Source organism: Mauremys reevesii, linkage group 3 (genome assembly GCF_016161935.1).
Source record: "Mauremys reevesii isolate NIE-2019 linkage group 3, ASM1616193v1, whole genome shotgun sequence".
NCBI lineage: Eukaryota > Metazoa > Chordata > Testudines > Geoemydidae > Mauremys > Mauremys reevesii.
In genome coordinates, this window is record NC_052625.1 from 141,390,902 (window position 1) to 141,405,922 (window position 15,021).

Sequence of the window (15,021 nt, forward strand, 5' to 3'; positions counted from 1 at the left end):
GTGCGAATTTAGCGTTACTCCACCTGCCGGGGTGGAGTACCAAATTCGAACTAAAGAGCCCTCTAGTTCGAATTAAATGGCTTCCTGGTGTGGACGGTTGAGCGGTTAGTTCGAATTAACGCTGATAAATTCGAATTAAAGTCCTAGTGTAGACCAGGCCTCAGAAGACTGGAGTATGCTGGTTGGAGAAGCCCTCCTGTTCACATAGGTAGCAACAGCAATGAAGAACTACAGTGACACAGCTGCAGCACTTTTAGTGTAGACAAGCTCTCAATCTTTGCTTCCCTGGTCTACAGTACAGGCTGCTGCATTTTATCCTAATATCAGGCAGCAAGTGATAAGGAAGTTGCTAATCACGCTTGCTTTTATATAATATGTCCATGCTCTACCCACCTAATTAGAGTACTTTGGAGCCATTGATCACAAAAAAAAATAGATTGAAAGACTGCTAAAACTATACTAATCCCAGCACTTGGAGGAGAAGAAGGTGATCAGAACAATCAACATGGATTCACCAAGGGCAAGTCAGGCCAGACCAACTTGATTGCCTTCTATGATGAGATAACTGGCTCTGTGGATATGGGAAAAGTAGCAAAGTTTTTTGATATGGTATCCCACAGTATTCTTGCCAGCAAGTTAAAAAATAATAGATTGGATGAATGGACTATAAGGGATAGAAAGCTGGCTAAATCATCGGGTTCAATGGGTAGTGTTCAATGGCTCAATGTCTAGCTGGCAGCTGGTATCAAGCGGAGTGCCCCAAAGGTCGGTCCTGGGGACGGTTTTGTTCAACATCTTCATTAATGAGCTGAATGATGGGCTGGATAGGGTCCAGCGTGACCTAGAAAAATTGGAGGATTGGGCCACAAGACATCTGCTGAGATTCAATAAGGACACGTGCAGAGTCCTGCACTTAGGGTGGAAGAATCCCATGCACTGCTACAGGCTGGCTAAACAGCAGTTCTGCAGAAAAGGACCTGGGGATTACAGTGAATGAGAAGCTGCATATGAGTCAGCAGTGTGCCCTTGTTGCCAAGAAGGCCAATGACCTATTGGGCTGCATTAGTAGGAGCATTGCCAGCAGATCGAGGGAAGTGATTATTCCCCTCTATTCGGCACTGGTGAGGCCACACCTGGAGTATTGCATCCAGTTTTGGGCCCTCTCCCCACTACAGAAAGGATGTGGACAAATTGGAGAGTCCAGCGGAGGGCAATGAAAATGATTAGGGGGCTGTGGCACATGACTTACGAGGAGAGGCTGAGGGAACTGGGCTTATTTAGTCTGCAGGAAAGAAGAATGATGGGGGATTTGATAGCAGCCTTCAACAACATGAAGTGGGGTTCCAAAGAGGATGGAGGTAGGTGTTCTCAGTGGTGGCAGATGACAGAACAAGGAGCAATGGTCTCAAGTTACAGTGAGGGAGGTCAAGGTTGGATATTAAGAAAAACTATTTCAGTAGGAGGGCGGTGAAGCACTGGAATGGGTTTCCTAGGGAGGTGGTAGAATCTCCATCCTTAGAGGTTTTTAAGGCCTGGATTGACAAAGCCCTGGCTGGGATGATTTAGTTGGGGTTGGTCCTGCTTTGAGCAGGGGGTTGGACTAGATGACCTCCTGAGGTCTCTTCCAACCCATATCTTCTATGATTCAGTTACTAGTTAGTGATTTTTTCCCTTGTCTTTTTCGTTCCCAGCTTTCACCTGAAGCATCTTTACCTGGTGCTGTTGTAGCAAAGTGTAAAATCAAGGCTGGGGGTGTAAATTAAATCACAGACTGGCGCAAACATCTACGGTAGTCTTAAGCAACAGCCAGAAGGTCCAGCTGCTAGTGGATAAATGAATGTTAGACTACTTACCTCCATTTGCTGCTGTCGTCTATAGATGCCAGCCCACTCTGTCCAAGATAAACACCCCTCTACCAAGACTGCCTCATAGGTGGCCTGTGTAAAATTCATGTCCATGCAAGAATGCCAGTGGAGTGGGGTAAAGAATGGGGCTTTGTTGTGGGGGCTTGATAGCATCTTGGCAGCTGAAAGATGGGGAAATAGAGAACCAGGGTTGCAAGATATGAGTTAGGAGGCTTGATTTTTATTTAGGGTGGAGACTTGGGAGATGCTTTGGGAAATTTGTCATTGTGGCGTTGTGCCTCACCCACTCTTCCAAACTATTTAAACCACCGTCCTGATGCTTCTCTAGTGAGTGCTGCCTCAGTACATCATCAGTGCCATAGCTGCCTCCAATCAAGATATAAGGTAAGGTTGCAAAACAAGAGCTATGCTTTAAAACATCAGGTAGGAATATATATAATACTTTAATATCACAATGGGCGTTCTATTGTTTAGTCTTACAGCCACTATAAGCTTTAAATTTATACACCCACTGAGGTAATGTATACTAAAATTCTGACCTGAAGCTGTTGTAACAGATTGGGCAGCTAATACCGACAAGGGCAAACTGTACTAAAACCTTTTTGTTTTTTCTTGAGCCCAATCTGACCTGATTTAGGTGTCTACTTCCCTCTGAGGGATGAGGCTTAGGCCATACCCCTTTCCTTGGCATTTTCTACTGGCTAACACAGCCAACTCCCCACCTCAGCAGGCTGTCTTCTGCGAATCCCCTTCGTAGGTGCCTAACTCTTTCCATGCAGTGTATGGCACCTACCACTTGGTGGCAGGGCCTCTTAAAGTTAGGCATTGCAATTCTCAGCCTAAATTCCCTCCCCCCCCCCCCCCCATTTAACTCGCTGACCCGTCACTGAACCCAACTTGACTCTGGTGGCCACTGAGAAATGAACAGAGAGGGATTGGGAAGGAGATGTAAGAGTATAGTCGCGGTGCAACAAAAAATAGATAAAGCATACTCAAAGGCTGTGCCTGAGGCTGACATGTTACTCCACAACTGTTCCACCTGAGCCTTTTTAAAGAAAGACAACACAAATTACTGTGGACAGCCTTCATCTACTACTAGTCCCTTCATTTGCATGCTGTGATAGTTTTGCAATAGCCTTTGCAAATAAAGAGATCAATACTAGCCCTTTATGATTATGAGCACTGCCTTCTCCTGCAGACTGTTATCTGTTGGCCACATTTGTTTTCTGCTGAGATGCTGATACAGTCTGATTTCCTTGAATCCCATCACTTATGGCTCTAACCTGCATTAGACGGTGGTTGCTTACAGTAGTGACTTTATGGGCAGGAATTCTCAATGCTACATTTAGAGAGGGAAGACTACCAACTATTCATAAGCAGGTGGAGGGCTAATCCCAAGAAACCCACTTTTGTTGTTGAACTGCATGTTACTTGCTGCTCAATTTCATACCTTTCTAGGGAAGCTGAGAATTCCCTAAATTTAATTCCAGGTGCCTTGGACCATACAGGCAACCTAAGTAGATTCCAAGTTTCCTTTATAAGGAAGGCTGCATTTTAATCATGACCCATCTCAAGCTGGCTTTAGGTTGTCAGCTGTCTAAAAGATTTTGATACAAATGATCATGGGTTGTTGGTTTGGTAACTAACTAGTAGCTGAAGTGCCTTCTACGTCCAGTCATAACTTCCAAATGACACACTATTACATTCCATATCCACTGCTGATGCTATCCCTCAAGGTTCTGTCCTATCTCCACTTATAATCAATAGGGAAGGTTTCTTAATGAGATCATTACTACACGTTAGAGCATCACAATGATATACAACTAACTTTGCTACAGCACCTATAAGATATATTGGGGAAATGCCTGTATTTTTTATTTTCACTGTTCAAGTGTGTATTACTGCCTACCTAAATGCAGAGTGTTAAATCAAGAGACTGTAAAGCAGTGGGTAAGGGGCCAAACAGGAAGTGGAGGTACAGGCCTCCCATTTGAAAGGAAAGAAGTACACTTAGGGTATGTCGACACTGCAATTAAACACCTGCAGCTGGCCTGTGTTCACTGACTCAGACCCAAAGGGAGAAGGTCCCACAGTTTAAGGATCCATCCTGAGCATCTACACCACAATTAAACAGCTCCTTAGCCCAAGCCCCATGTGACTGAGTTGAGTAGGCTGACACAGGCATTTGATTGCAATGTGGACATCCCTTAGGGTAGGTCCATACTTACCTGCCGGGTCGACGCAGAGAGTTCGACTTCTTGGAGTTCGAACTATCGCATCTAATCTAGACGCGATAGTTCGAACTCCGGACGCGCTCCCGTCGACTCCGGAACTCCACCACCGCAAACGGCGGTGGCGGAGTCGATGGGTGAGCTGCGGACTTCAATTCCGCGGCGTCAGGACAGGTAAGTCAGTCGAACTAAGGTAGTTCAACTTCAGCTACGCTATTCACGTAGCTGAAGTTGTGTACCTTAGTTCGATACCCACCCCCCAGTGTAGACCAGGCCTTAGAGGACAAGAGTCTCAGTATGGGCAACCTACCCAGGTACCATGGCTGCAAGTATAATTTCTGCTTTGGAAAACCCCTTAATGCTATTGCCAGCTGAATGCATTAGTTTCTACCCAACAGAATGGTTCAGCTCTATATGAGGTGGCTTGTGTCTCTCTGCTTCTACCTGATGGAAGGATTTACTCCTAAATAGCAAGTCAGATTACAATTATTTAAAAAAAAAAATTTTTTTGGAGAGGAGGTAGGGAAGTTACTAGATTATCTACTTTCCATGGAAAACCGTCTTCCTCATGTGGTACTAAATTTAGATGTTAATCTCACAGCAACACTACGTACACTTTGGAAAGAGGGAGGGGAAACTATATAATTCTCAAATATTTTAAGAAACATTTGAGTTTGTTTTTAAGGAGGGTTCAGTTTCCCATCTAGTCATTTTGTAGACACAAATGTTTAACACATTAATAGTTCACTTCAAAATAAGCCAATACATAATTCAAGTAATCAGAGTGCTGGCTAAGCACTTATGTTTATTGTTCATGTGGAGCAAAGAGAGAAGAACTCCCCCAACATCCTCATTTATAGAAGCAGCTTTAATGCTGCTGCATAGCAGTTGCCACACCATTAGCCAACAGTAATTCAGACAAGTTGTTTTAATTTACCTGAGGTTTACAAGTTAGACTGTAGGTTTACATACAGTACATTTTGCATATATGGTATCAAAATTCTTATTGAAGAAATAAATTATAAACAATAGTACAAAACACTTCAAGCCAACATTTGATCAACAAGAACGTAAGTGTGAACTTTACAAGGTTTTATTATTTTTTGCATTGCTCTTACAGTAAGCAAACTAACAGTTTATACAAAATAAACTTGGAGTTTTACATAGTTAAAAATCTTTGGCTAAATAAAGCTATATATACACATATATACACAAGATATTTTACATAGCCATATGGGAACCTGTACACATACTTACAATAGGCAACATTTAAAAAAATAGTTTAACAATTTACAACAAAGGAATTCAAGTTAGAACTAAACCAATCATTTTTCTTAGTTATGAATGTAGAGAAACAGAAAGAGGGGCCAAGTGTGCTTTATAATAATATTTATTGCTTGCTTTTGTGAGAGGGAAGAAGAGGATCACGCACTGAAAGCCATTAGCTTTTCTTTAGTGCCTTTGATACTGTACACATTTTGTTCTATAAAGAGAATTTTTTTTGAACATGCCCCAGCAGCAACTTCTAATTATTCCAAAAGAGCAAGCAAATGCAACTCTGCAAACTGAATATACAGAGAACAGACTTGTTAATCAGTTTACTTATAGTTTTAACAATTGGAACAAATAATTTTTAGGGCCAAATACGGATACACATACAAAAACTCCCACTGAAATCACTGGGAGCGGCCTTGTGTGCCTTAGGACAGAATTTTATCATTAAAAGCAATCCAGTTTTAGTGGCAAGTGTCTATAAGATGGAAAACTTCCAATTGCAACACCACAACCTATGTTTAAATAATTCACTACTTCTAACATTGTATAGGGTGCTATATAAAACATAGGTTTCATACATTCTAGCAATATAACAGTCATGACTCCATAGGTAATATTCGCAAAACAGAAAACATAACAGCAGAATTGTCAAGGAATAATCCGACAGTCTATTGGGCTTCTAGTTCTAATATATTTGTTACAACATATGTATGTCTAATATGTTGTTCCTCTGAGGACATATGTGACAAGGGAATAACATATGTCATGCTGATGGTATAATAAGGGTTTGTTGGCTTTTGGAAAAATGTAAGCCAACCCAAATTGTAACACGAAACTGAAGTTAGTAAACCAGGGTGAGATTCTTATTCAGGCAAAACTCCAGGTTATTTCAATTTATGTTTTGATGGAGTAAAGACCATAGAATCTGGTCTTGAACCCGGACATCTATTTATTCACATTACAAATTTGTCCAGTGCATAATTAGCAGACTGTGAATAAACAGGCATCTGTAAAGAAACTTTTATTAAAAACCTATAAAATGGTAACGTGTATTTTAAAGACAGTATACTAACATTTAAAAAGATAACAATTTCTAAGATTTTAAAGAGTTAAACACATACAGTTAGACATCTTATGCAAGGAAACTTTTGAAGATTGACATGATGCTGCTCAAGTGTTTTAAATAGACGTAGGCTTTCAGTGGCTGTTTAGAAAATGATTTTCCCCTGGCAATAAATATGAAATTGCCTTTTACAAGGCAATTGCAAAAGTCCATGTTTCTAAACCATTTAAATTAAGGTGATTAATTCATATTAAATTTTAGTGCCAAAACCTCCCACATATTGAAGGATGCTATTTAAATAAATGGCTATTTCTAAGATGCAAATTAGAGAGGATAAACTTTTGGCAAAATGACATGAACTTTTTGTAAATTTGTATTACCTATACATTTCTTCTGAAGGAAAAATTCAGCTGTTCAACATTTAACAGACAAGGATTTTTGAAACAGAGTCTGAGCAGCCACTTTTTCACCTTCAAAATAGCCCTTAGTAAAGGAATACTCCACAGCAGTCAATCTCAGAATGTAAGCAGTCATCTGAAAAACTGGCCATTGAATTAATTACTAGTTTAACTGCTTGACGCAATGTCCGATTTTCCCCCCAACATGAATTCCACTGTTAGCAATTCATGTAGTTGGAAAGGATCAACTATCTCATTATGTGATAATCCAGTTACTAGAACAACAGATTTCAGGATTATTCCTATTAGGAACTGTATTTTAAGGTCACATTTGAAGGAAAAAAAAAAAAAAAACACCTAAAAGAATATTTTGATGTTTTGAAGATTTCCTAGCAATTGGACTCCAGGCAATTATTTAGGTTTATAAAACCCATGTTTCACAATGTCACACAAAGTCTGTTCACAGCACCTTTAATAAGTTTCACTAGCTTCTTTTGACTGAGCAGGTTTCTTCAGTTATGTAACAAGTTTAACCAACAACCGAGTTTCTGCAGTTTTGAATTTACACTGTTCCATTTGTACAGGAATTTTCTCTTTCAATCAGCCTGCTGGTTTTGTTTGGTTTTTGTTTTCCCCACATATGGCTGACATACTATTGAGAGGCTGAAAGAATGAATGCTTGTTGCTATTTGAGACGAGATAAAGCATTTCTACTGTATGGGGAAGAGTGACCTAATAAAATGACTGTGCACCAGCTTACTGAACTAGGTGTTCTGACTTGGATACTTCCCATAGTATCCGTAAGTGTGTACTTTGAGTAGTCAGTCGTTGCTGATAACAGCAAAACCCTGTACCACAACAGCAGCTTGCTTAATACTACTTGCACTTCGACTTTTTGAACAACTTCATTAACTGCTTGAATCTTTCTGAAACCTAAGGAGGAAAAAAAACAAAACACACATTATTAGTGTTCTGGATTTCAGTATCTACCAGGTCAGATTAATCCTCCAGTATTAGAATTTCTAGATGTAAACCTATCTAGATTTTTTTTGTTCTTTTGTCTCTCTCAACTCCTCATTAGTTTGTTTTGTGAATTTTAGGCGGAGATTTTTCAAAAGTGCCCAAAGGATTTAGGAACATGACAGTAAATGAGTCTTCTGCTCCACTTTACACTTTCAGTGATTGAAATCTTCATTCTCCATCATAATTACTGAGATTCAAAACAGATAGGAGTCCAGTACTACTTTATTTTTGACATAGTATTCCTGCCTAAGGACTTGAGACATACAAAAGACGAATGCTTATGATTCAAAATAATAAAACCCAAGAGAATCTGAGAGATTTCCCCTTCTTCCAATCCCCAACTACATGTACAAGAACAAAAATAATTCCTAAATTTTTGAAACCTGACATCTCTGTCCTTAAGTGTTTTGAAGAAAAATATTGTTCCAGGACTATGCAATTAGTAATGTAGTTATACGGTAGCTAGTCCAACTAGAATAAATATATATACCTGATTTGGGCTTTTGTTTAGCCTAGCAGCTACGGAAATAAATGTTTTTCCTGATGGTCCGTTTTTTTGACACTCCAATAGAATTTCTCGGTCATCATTTCTAAAGAAATAAATTCCAGGATTAATTTAATTTCTAAACATTACTTTGACACACAAAACCCCACTGTTCCCAAACTATGAAACGTTAATTAAAACAGTGCTATGAAACTGATGGCAGGCATTTCCTTTTACTGACGTAAAGCTAACAGCAGTGTTGTTGCATACAAGCACATGTTAATGTACATATGCAGGCAGACTACATTTTTGGAATAAAAGATTCTCATTCTTCCCCTATATTTGTACAATCAAAAGGGCAATGAAGTAAACTCAGCGTAGAGACTTAGAGCCTAGGTCTATAGCATTCAAAACCATGGTCTTCTCGTTTCATAGGGCACTGTACTACTATGTTAACCCCTAGCTTTCTACCATTTGTGCAGAACTCAGATCCCACATTTTGAATGCTCCAGACCAGGGATCGGCAACCTTTGGCACATCCCTCGGCCCGCGCCGCTTCCCGCAGCCCCCATTGGCCTGGAGTGGCAAACTATGCCCAGTGGGAGCCATGATCAGCTGAACCTGCGGATGCGGCAGGTAAACAAACCGGCCCGGCCTGCCAGGGTGCTTACCCTGGCGGGCCACGGGCCAAAGGTTGCTGATCCCTGCTCCAGACTCAAAAAGTCAACAAACACGCTACTCTTAAGAGTACCAGTTATTTCCATTTCCCTACACTCCTATTATCTACATAGGAGTAGAGTGATCAAAGCAGAAAAGAGTTAGGATTCTATTCCCAAATTTGCCATTGATTCACTATGTGATCTTTGGATAGCTCATAACCTCTTTGTGCCTCAGTGTAGCCATCTGTAAAATGGGCATATATACCCCCTTCACAGAGTGGCTGTGAGGAGTCAATTGTTTGGTTGTGAAATCTTTGGATAAAATGTGCTACATACTAATAAGTGCAAAGTATGTTATTTAGAAATTCCACAACAGCTCAAAGTATAAAAAATTAAACTTATGTGACGACTGGCTATTTAAAATGAACTCTTCATAATCTTTTAGAAGGTAGTTCAGCAGGAGGAGAAAGCTTCAGGTATTTGAATTAGAACAGATTTCATAAATCAGAAATTGCAGCACTCTCAACATCTTGACTCGGGGTGGCCAACCTGAGCCTGAGAAGGAGCCAGAATTTACCAGTGTACATTGCCAGAGAGCCACAGTATTATGTCAGCAGCCCCCCCATCAGCTCCCCCACCCTGCTCCCAGCGCCTCCCACCCACCAGCATTCCCTCTGATCAGCACCTCCCTCTCCCTCCCCGATGAACTGTCTCGTGGCGTGAGGCTCTGGGGGAGAGGAACGAGGGCACTGCAGGCTTAGGGGAGGGGCAGGAAGGGGTGGAGTGCGGGCAGGGCCTGTGGCAGAGCCAGGGGTTGAGCAGTGAGCACCTTCCCCCTGCCCCCCCCGGCACATTGGAAAGTTGGCGCCTGTAGCTCCAGCCCCAGAGTTGGTGCCTATAGAAGGAGCTGCATATTAACTTCTGAAGAGCCGCAAGTGGCTCTGGAGCCGCAGGTTGGCCACCCCTGTCTTAACTCATTTGCTTGTTTCAAGCAACAGTTATGATGTATTCAATTTTAAAAATCACACACTTGTAGGAACAACTAACTTTCTGAATAAATCAATGAGAACTTCAAAATAAAACAAAATATGGTTAGGTCAAAAGGTTTCATGTTAAAAATTTAGGAGTGTTATATAAGAACATAAAAAGGGCCATATTGGATGAGACCAATGGTCCATCTATCCAGCATCCTGTCTTCTGACAGTGGCCAATGTGAGATGCTTCAAAGTTGTATGCAGTGCAGTTGCATCTGTGTCGACCCCCAGATATTAGAGAGGCAAGGTGGGTAATCTCTTTTTTGGACCAACTTCTGTTGGGGAGAGAGAGAGAGATAAAATTTCAAGCCACACAAGCCCAGACCTAAACGGTAGCACTGTGTGGCTCAAAAGCTTGTCACTCTCACTAACAAAAGTTGGTCCAATAATAAAAGATATTACCTGACCTAACTTGTCTCTCTAAGATGCTTCAAAGGGAACAAACAGAACAGGACAATTATCAAGTGAGCCATCTCCTGCTGTCCAGTCCCAGCATCTGGCAGCCAGAGGTTCAGGGACACTCAGGGCACCGGGTTGCATCCCTGACCATCCTGGTTAACAGCCATCGATGAACCAATCCTCCATGAATATATCTAATTCTACCTTGAATCGAGTTATACTTTTGGCCTTAACAGTATCCCCTGGCAACGAGTTTCAAAGATTGTAGGAAGTAGTATTTTGTGTTGTTTTAAACTTGCTGCCTATTAAATTTCATTGGCTGACCTCTTGTGTTATGAGGAGTAGTAAATAACACTTCCTTATTCACTTTCTCCACCCCATTCATGATTTTATAGACCTCAATCATATCGTTGTCTTCTTTCCAAGATGAACAATCCCGGTGTTTTCAATCTCTCCTCATATGGAAGCTGTTCCACACCCTTAACCATTTTTGTGGCACTTCACTGTACCATTTTTGAGATGGGGTGACCAGAACTGCACACAATATTCAAGGTGTGTGCATACCATGGATTTATATAGAGGCATTATCTTCCCCTTCCTAATGGTTCTTAACATTGTTAGCTTTTCTGACTGCTGCTACACATTGATAGGATGTTTTCAGAGAACTATCCATAATGGCTCCAAGATCTCTTTCTTGAGTGGTAACAGCCAATTTAGACCCCATTGTTTTGTAAGTATAGTTGGGATTATGGTTTCTAATATGCTTAACTTTGCATTTATCAACATTGAATTTCATCTGTAATTCCCAACATTAACCAAAAAAAAAAAAATCCACTGCTGGAAGGCTAGATAAATCAGAAATTATGATATATGGAACCCATCTCCGTTTGGACACCTTTCTGATTCCAACCCACATGAAGTGACTGAAAAACACTATCTTCCAAAAGCTGTTCAGTGGACTGTGAAACGAGTTGGTGTCTCCGACCCATTTCCAGTGAACAGATATCAATATGGTTTAAAACCAAAAAAAACCCCACAATCCACACAACCACTAGCACCATTAACTGGCACCCTCAGAAGAGAGATCAACAACTAAATGGATATGAAGACTAGATCACTCTCACAACCTAGGAGGTCCTTTCTGAACAAGGCTGAGGTAGGCTCAATTTATAGCAGCACGGGGAGGCTTGCACTGCTGTGGCCATTACTGTGTTTATTCTGTAGAAATATGGAACTTCAGTCACCAGCTAAAATTAATTTTTATCCCTATACTTCAAACATGTCCCCAGACTCTATCCCCCACCAAAATAGTATACAGTCAATCCTCTTACCTTGTCCAAGAAACAACTACTTCTCCTTTCTTTTTAATGATGTTTTTGGCATATAGACTTCGTGGCGATGTGGAGGAAGTTGAAGGATCTTTATTCTCAGGCAATTCAGTCCTCTTACTGCAAGATCTTTTGGGAGTTAAACCTTTCTCCTCAGACTTCTTACTACTTTTATCATTTCTTTCACTAGCTGATTCAGTTTCCTTTTTTGGTTTTTTTGACTTGGAATTGTCTGTTACAGACTCCTTTTTCCTCTTTTTGCTAGTTTTATCAAGACTTGTCTGGCATCCCAAATCAACATTTAAAGTGGATTTTGTTTTAGAGTTGCACTCATCTGCTTTAATCTCACTGGAAAGCTCTTCTGTTAAATCGATATATGCATTAACACTGCACTCCAATGGTTCTTCCTTCGTATCACCCTTATCTAAGTTTCCTATATGAATTTCCTGTTCTGTAACTTTTAAAGTCGATTCCACTGCAAGATTACATAAATCTACTTCACTTTCATTGGCAATATCTTCTGTCAAATCTATATATGCATCAACACTGCATTCAGAAGGAAAAGCAACTTCAGCTTTAACAGGACTTTCTCTCTTGTTTTCAGGCACTTTCAATTCATACATCTGAGACAGCTTAAAGTCTTCACTTGTGTTTTCACTACCATGGCTATTTTTGTTTGATGCTTTTGAAAAGGGATTATACAAGTTAGGAGCTTCATCTTTTCTAGTGGCACTATGTGGCTCCTTAAGGGGCTCAGGCAAATCATGAGCTTGTTCTTGTCTAGCACTGACATTATGTAGCTCATCAGTGGAATCAATGACATTGATATCGCTCTTAGAATCTTTTTCTTCAACAGTTGTGCCTGTGGTATCCTGATTATCTTTTTTTATTCTGGCAGATATAATTTCTTCCTTTTCTTTCTTGGTTAAGGATACCAGTGACTCCTCTGGCAGGGTAGTCTGATCAAGGGTTGGTGATATAGAAGGCACTGCACGTCTTATCTTAACAATGAAATGATCATTGGATTTCTCCATTATTACTGCTTGCATTGGTAGGCTGGGGTCACAAGGGAAACCAGGAACAATGGGCCGACTTGTCCATGAAGAACAACTTGATCTACTACTTGAGTTATCAGATTCTAAAGCCAAATGAATGTCTTGTTCAGTGGCATCCTCTTCTTCAAGAAGAGCATCTTCACTGTAATGTGCACTAAGAACTCCCTCAGGAGTTGAACCGGATGTGTTTTCAGGTTTCAGAAAGCTAAGATGAGCGTCCGATTTCAAAGGTGATGGAATAGTTAAAGAAACTGCTAGATCTTCAAGGAGTATAGAAGAAATAAATGACTTATTCCTTTGTAAACTGCATTCATCATCTTTGCTGGAAACTGCACTTGGAGGAACTTCAAACATACAGCTTTCATCCAGAACATCTGGATCAACTGGCATCTGAAGTCTAGATGATAAAGATGAGGCTCTTTCAGGTGAAACCGCAGGCCAATTAATACCCTCTACTGGTCTAGATTTCACACAAGCCTCTATTGGAACTGCCTCTTCTATAACAGAAGCAGGATTATTTCTGTATTTCTGACTTTCCAGGATCTGTTTTTCTGGTGTCCTGAACTCCCACTGATCCGTATCAATGCTGCTGATGCTTTTTTCTAAAAGATCAGAGCCTTGTAACAAACTTTTGAATATTTCACCCATTTGTGCATCACTCACTAGATTAAATGTAAGACTAGAAGTTTGCTGTTCTGTCAGAAGTTCATAATTAAAATCAGACTTGTGAGCATCTCTGACCATGTGAAAGCCTTCCTTTTCATATCTTGCACTTTTCAGTGGAGTTAGGGTGCCTTGTAAATTATTTTCCTTAGAGGGAAGCACTTGGGTTTGAGAGTTCCTTGTATTATCAATGGAATTTAGACATTTTGTAATCACATTTTTTGGTGCATCTGTTTTATTTTTGTCATGGTGGCACTTGTTAAATGGTTGATAACTTACCACTGGTTTAGGAAGGACATATTCTTCAGACTTTTGAGATTTTACTTTTTGGGACTTTTTCCTGGATTTCTGTACATCATTTTTATGACCTGTTGTGCATTTCTGTTTTTGTGTAGTTATGATTTCAAGCTTCCCTTCATCAGTCTCATTTCCGATGCTTACTAAATCACTGAGTTTTACCAGAATTCTCTTTATTTTTTCAAATAAGTAATCAAGCCGTTCATCCACAAATTTCCACAACTGTTTTTTCATATCTGTCAGCTGTTGTTCAAAAAGTTGTTCCACTGTTGCATTCTTTTTAACATGCCTTAGTTTAGACTCTATAGTTTCACAGAGAGTCAATTTTAAAGTCTCACCTAATCTAGACATCTTGGAAAAATCTAGGTACTTTATCAATGACGTAAAATTCAAAATTGCTGATTCTATAATTCTGTGAAAATGCTGAACTGGGAAATGCATCTTGAACTTCATATAATTTTTTCTTATCTGTTTTCGTATAGCCTTTAACATCTGCATAATTTCTTGTACAGTAGAAGGTTCAAGAATAATTTGAACTATTTTTTCAAGGCAAGCAATGCTCACAGTTTTATTTTTCTTTCTTTCTTTCGACGATCTGGTAGCTCCAGTTTTATTTTTTTCTCTACTTTTGTTTGCATTTCCTTTTTTGTAAGCTAATTTTCCACTATCTTCATTGCAAGATGAAGTTTTATTCATTTGGTTATGTGGACTGCTGCTCAAATTGTGTGTTTCAGGAGAAGCTCTTCCCCTTGATATTTTACTAGTCTCAGAGTTTCTTTCTGATTTGGGATTTTCATCATCACTTACAATTTCTCCTTCTTCTAATTCATCTGAGGATATGTTCAGCTGGGACTCCATCTCTAAGTGTTTATCAGGTGAGCAAACTGGCTTTTGATTTTCTTTATTTACTTCATTTGACAGAGTCTTTGAGGGACAGGCAACTGTGCTTTCAGGAGTTAAATCTATAAAGAGAGAATAGTTTGTTAACCATCCATAAACACACAAATTCCACACAGAGCAAACATTTTAGGAAAAAACGAGAAGACTCAGTGGTTTATCTTTTATTAGAACTGCGTGCTTAACTGTTTAGAACTGTCAGCTTCTACTCAGTATATTTGATCTTAAACTCTGGTAGATATGAACAACATTGAGAAAGCAGATTACAGATAAAAAATAAGTACCTCATTCTGCTCCCATTGATGTCAGTGGGATTTTTTCAGTCTTTAAGATTAAAAACAAGTATGGAT

General features: G+C 39.9%; 1 protein-coding gene across 2 annotated transcripts in view; it reads right to left on the reverse strand.

Moving 5' to 3' along the window:
* Nucleotides 1-4,750: 4,750 nt before the first annotated feature.
* CASP8AP2 (caspase 8 associated protein 2) overlaps nucleotides 4,751-15,021 on the reverse strand; it is a 30,147-nt gene continuing 19,876 nt past the window's right edge. For both annotated transcript variants that reach the window (XM_039531594.1, XM_039531595.1), the window contains 3 exons: nucleotides 11,763-14,736; nucleotides 8,346-8,445; nucleotides 4,751-7,765 (listed from right to left, as the gene is read on the reverse strand). In XM_039531594.1, coding sequence (XP_039387528.1) covers nucleotides 7,709-7,765; nucleotides 8,346-8,445; nucleotides 11,763-14,736 — 3,131 coding nt within the window. In that variant the 3' untranslated portion in view covers nucleotides 4,751-7,708. The remainder of the gene's footprint in view (nucleotides 7,766-8,345; nucleotides 8,446-11,762; nucleotides 14,737-15,021) is intronic.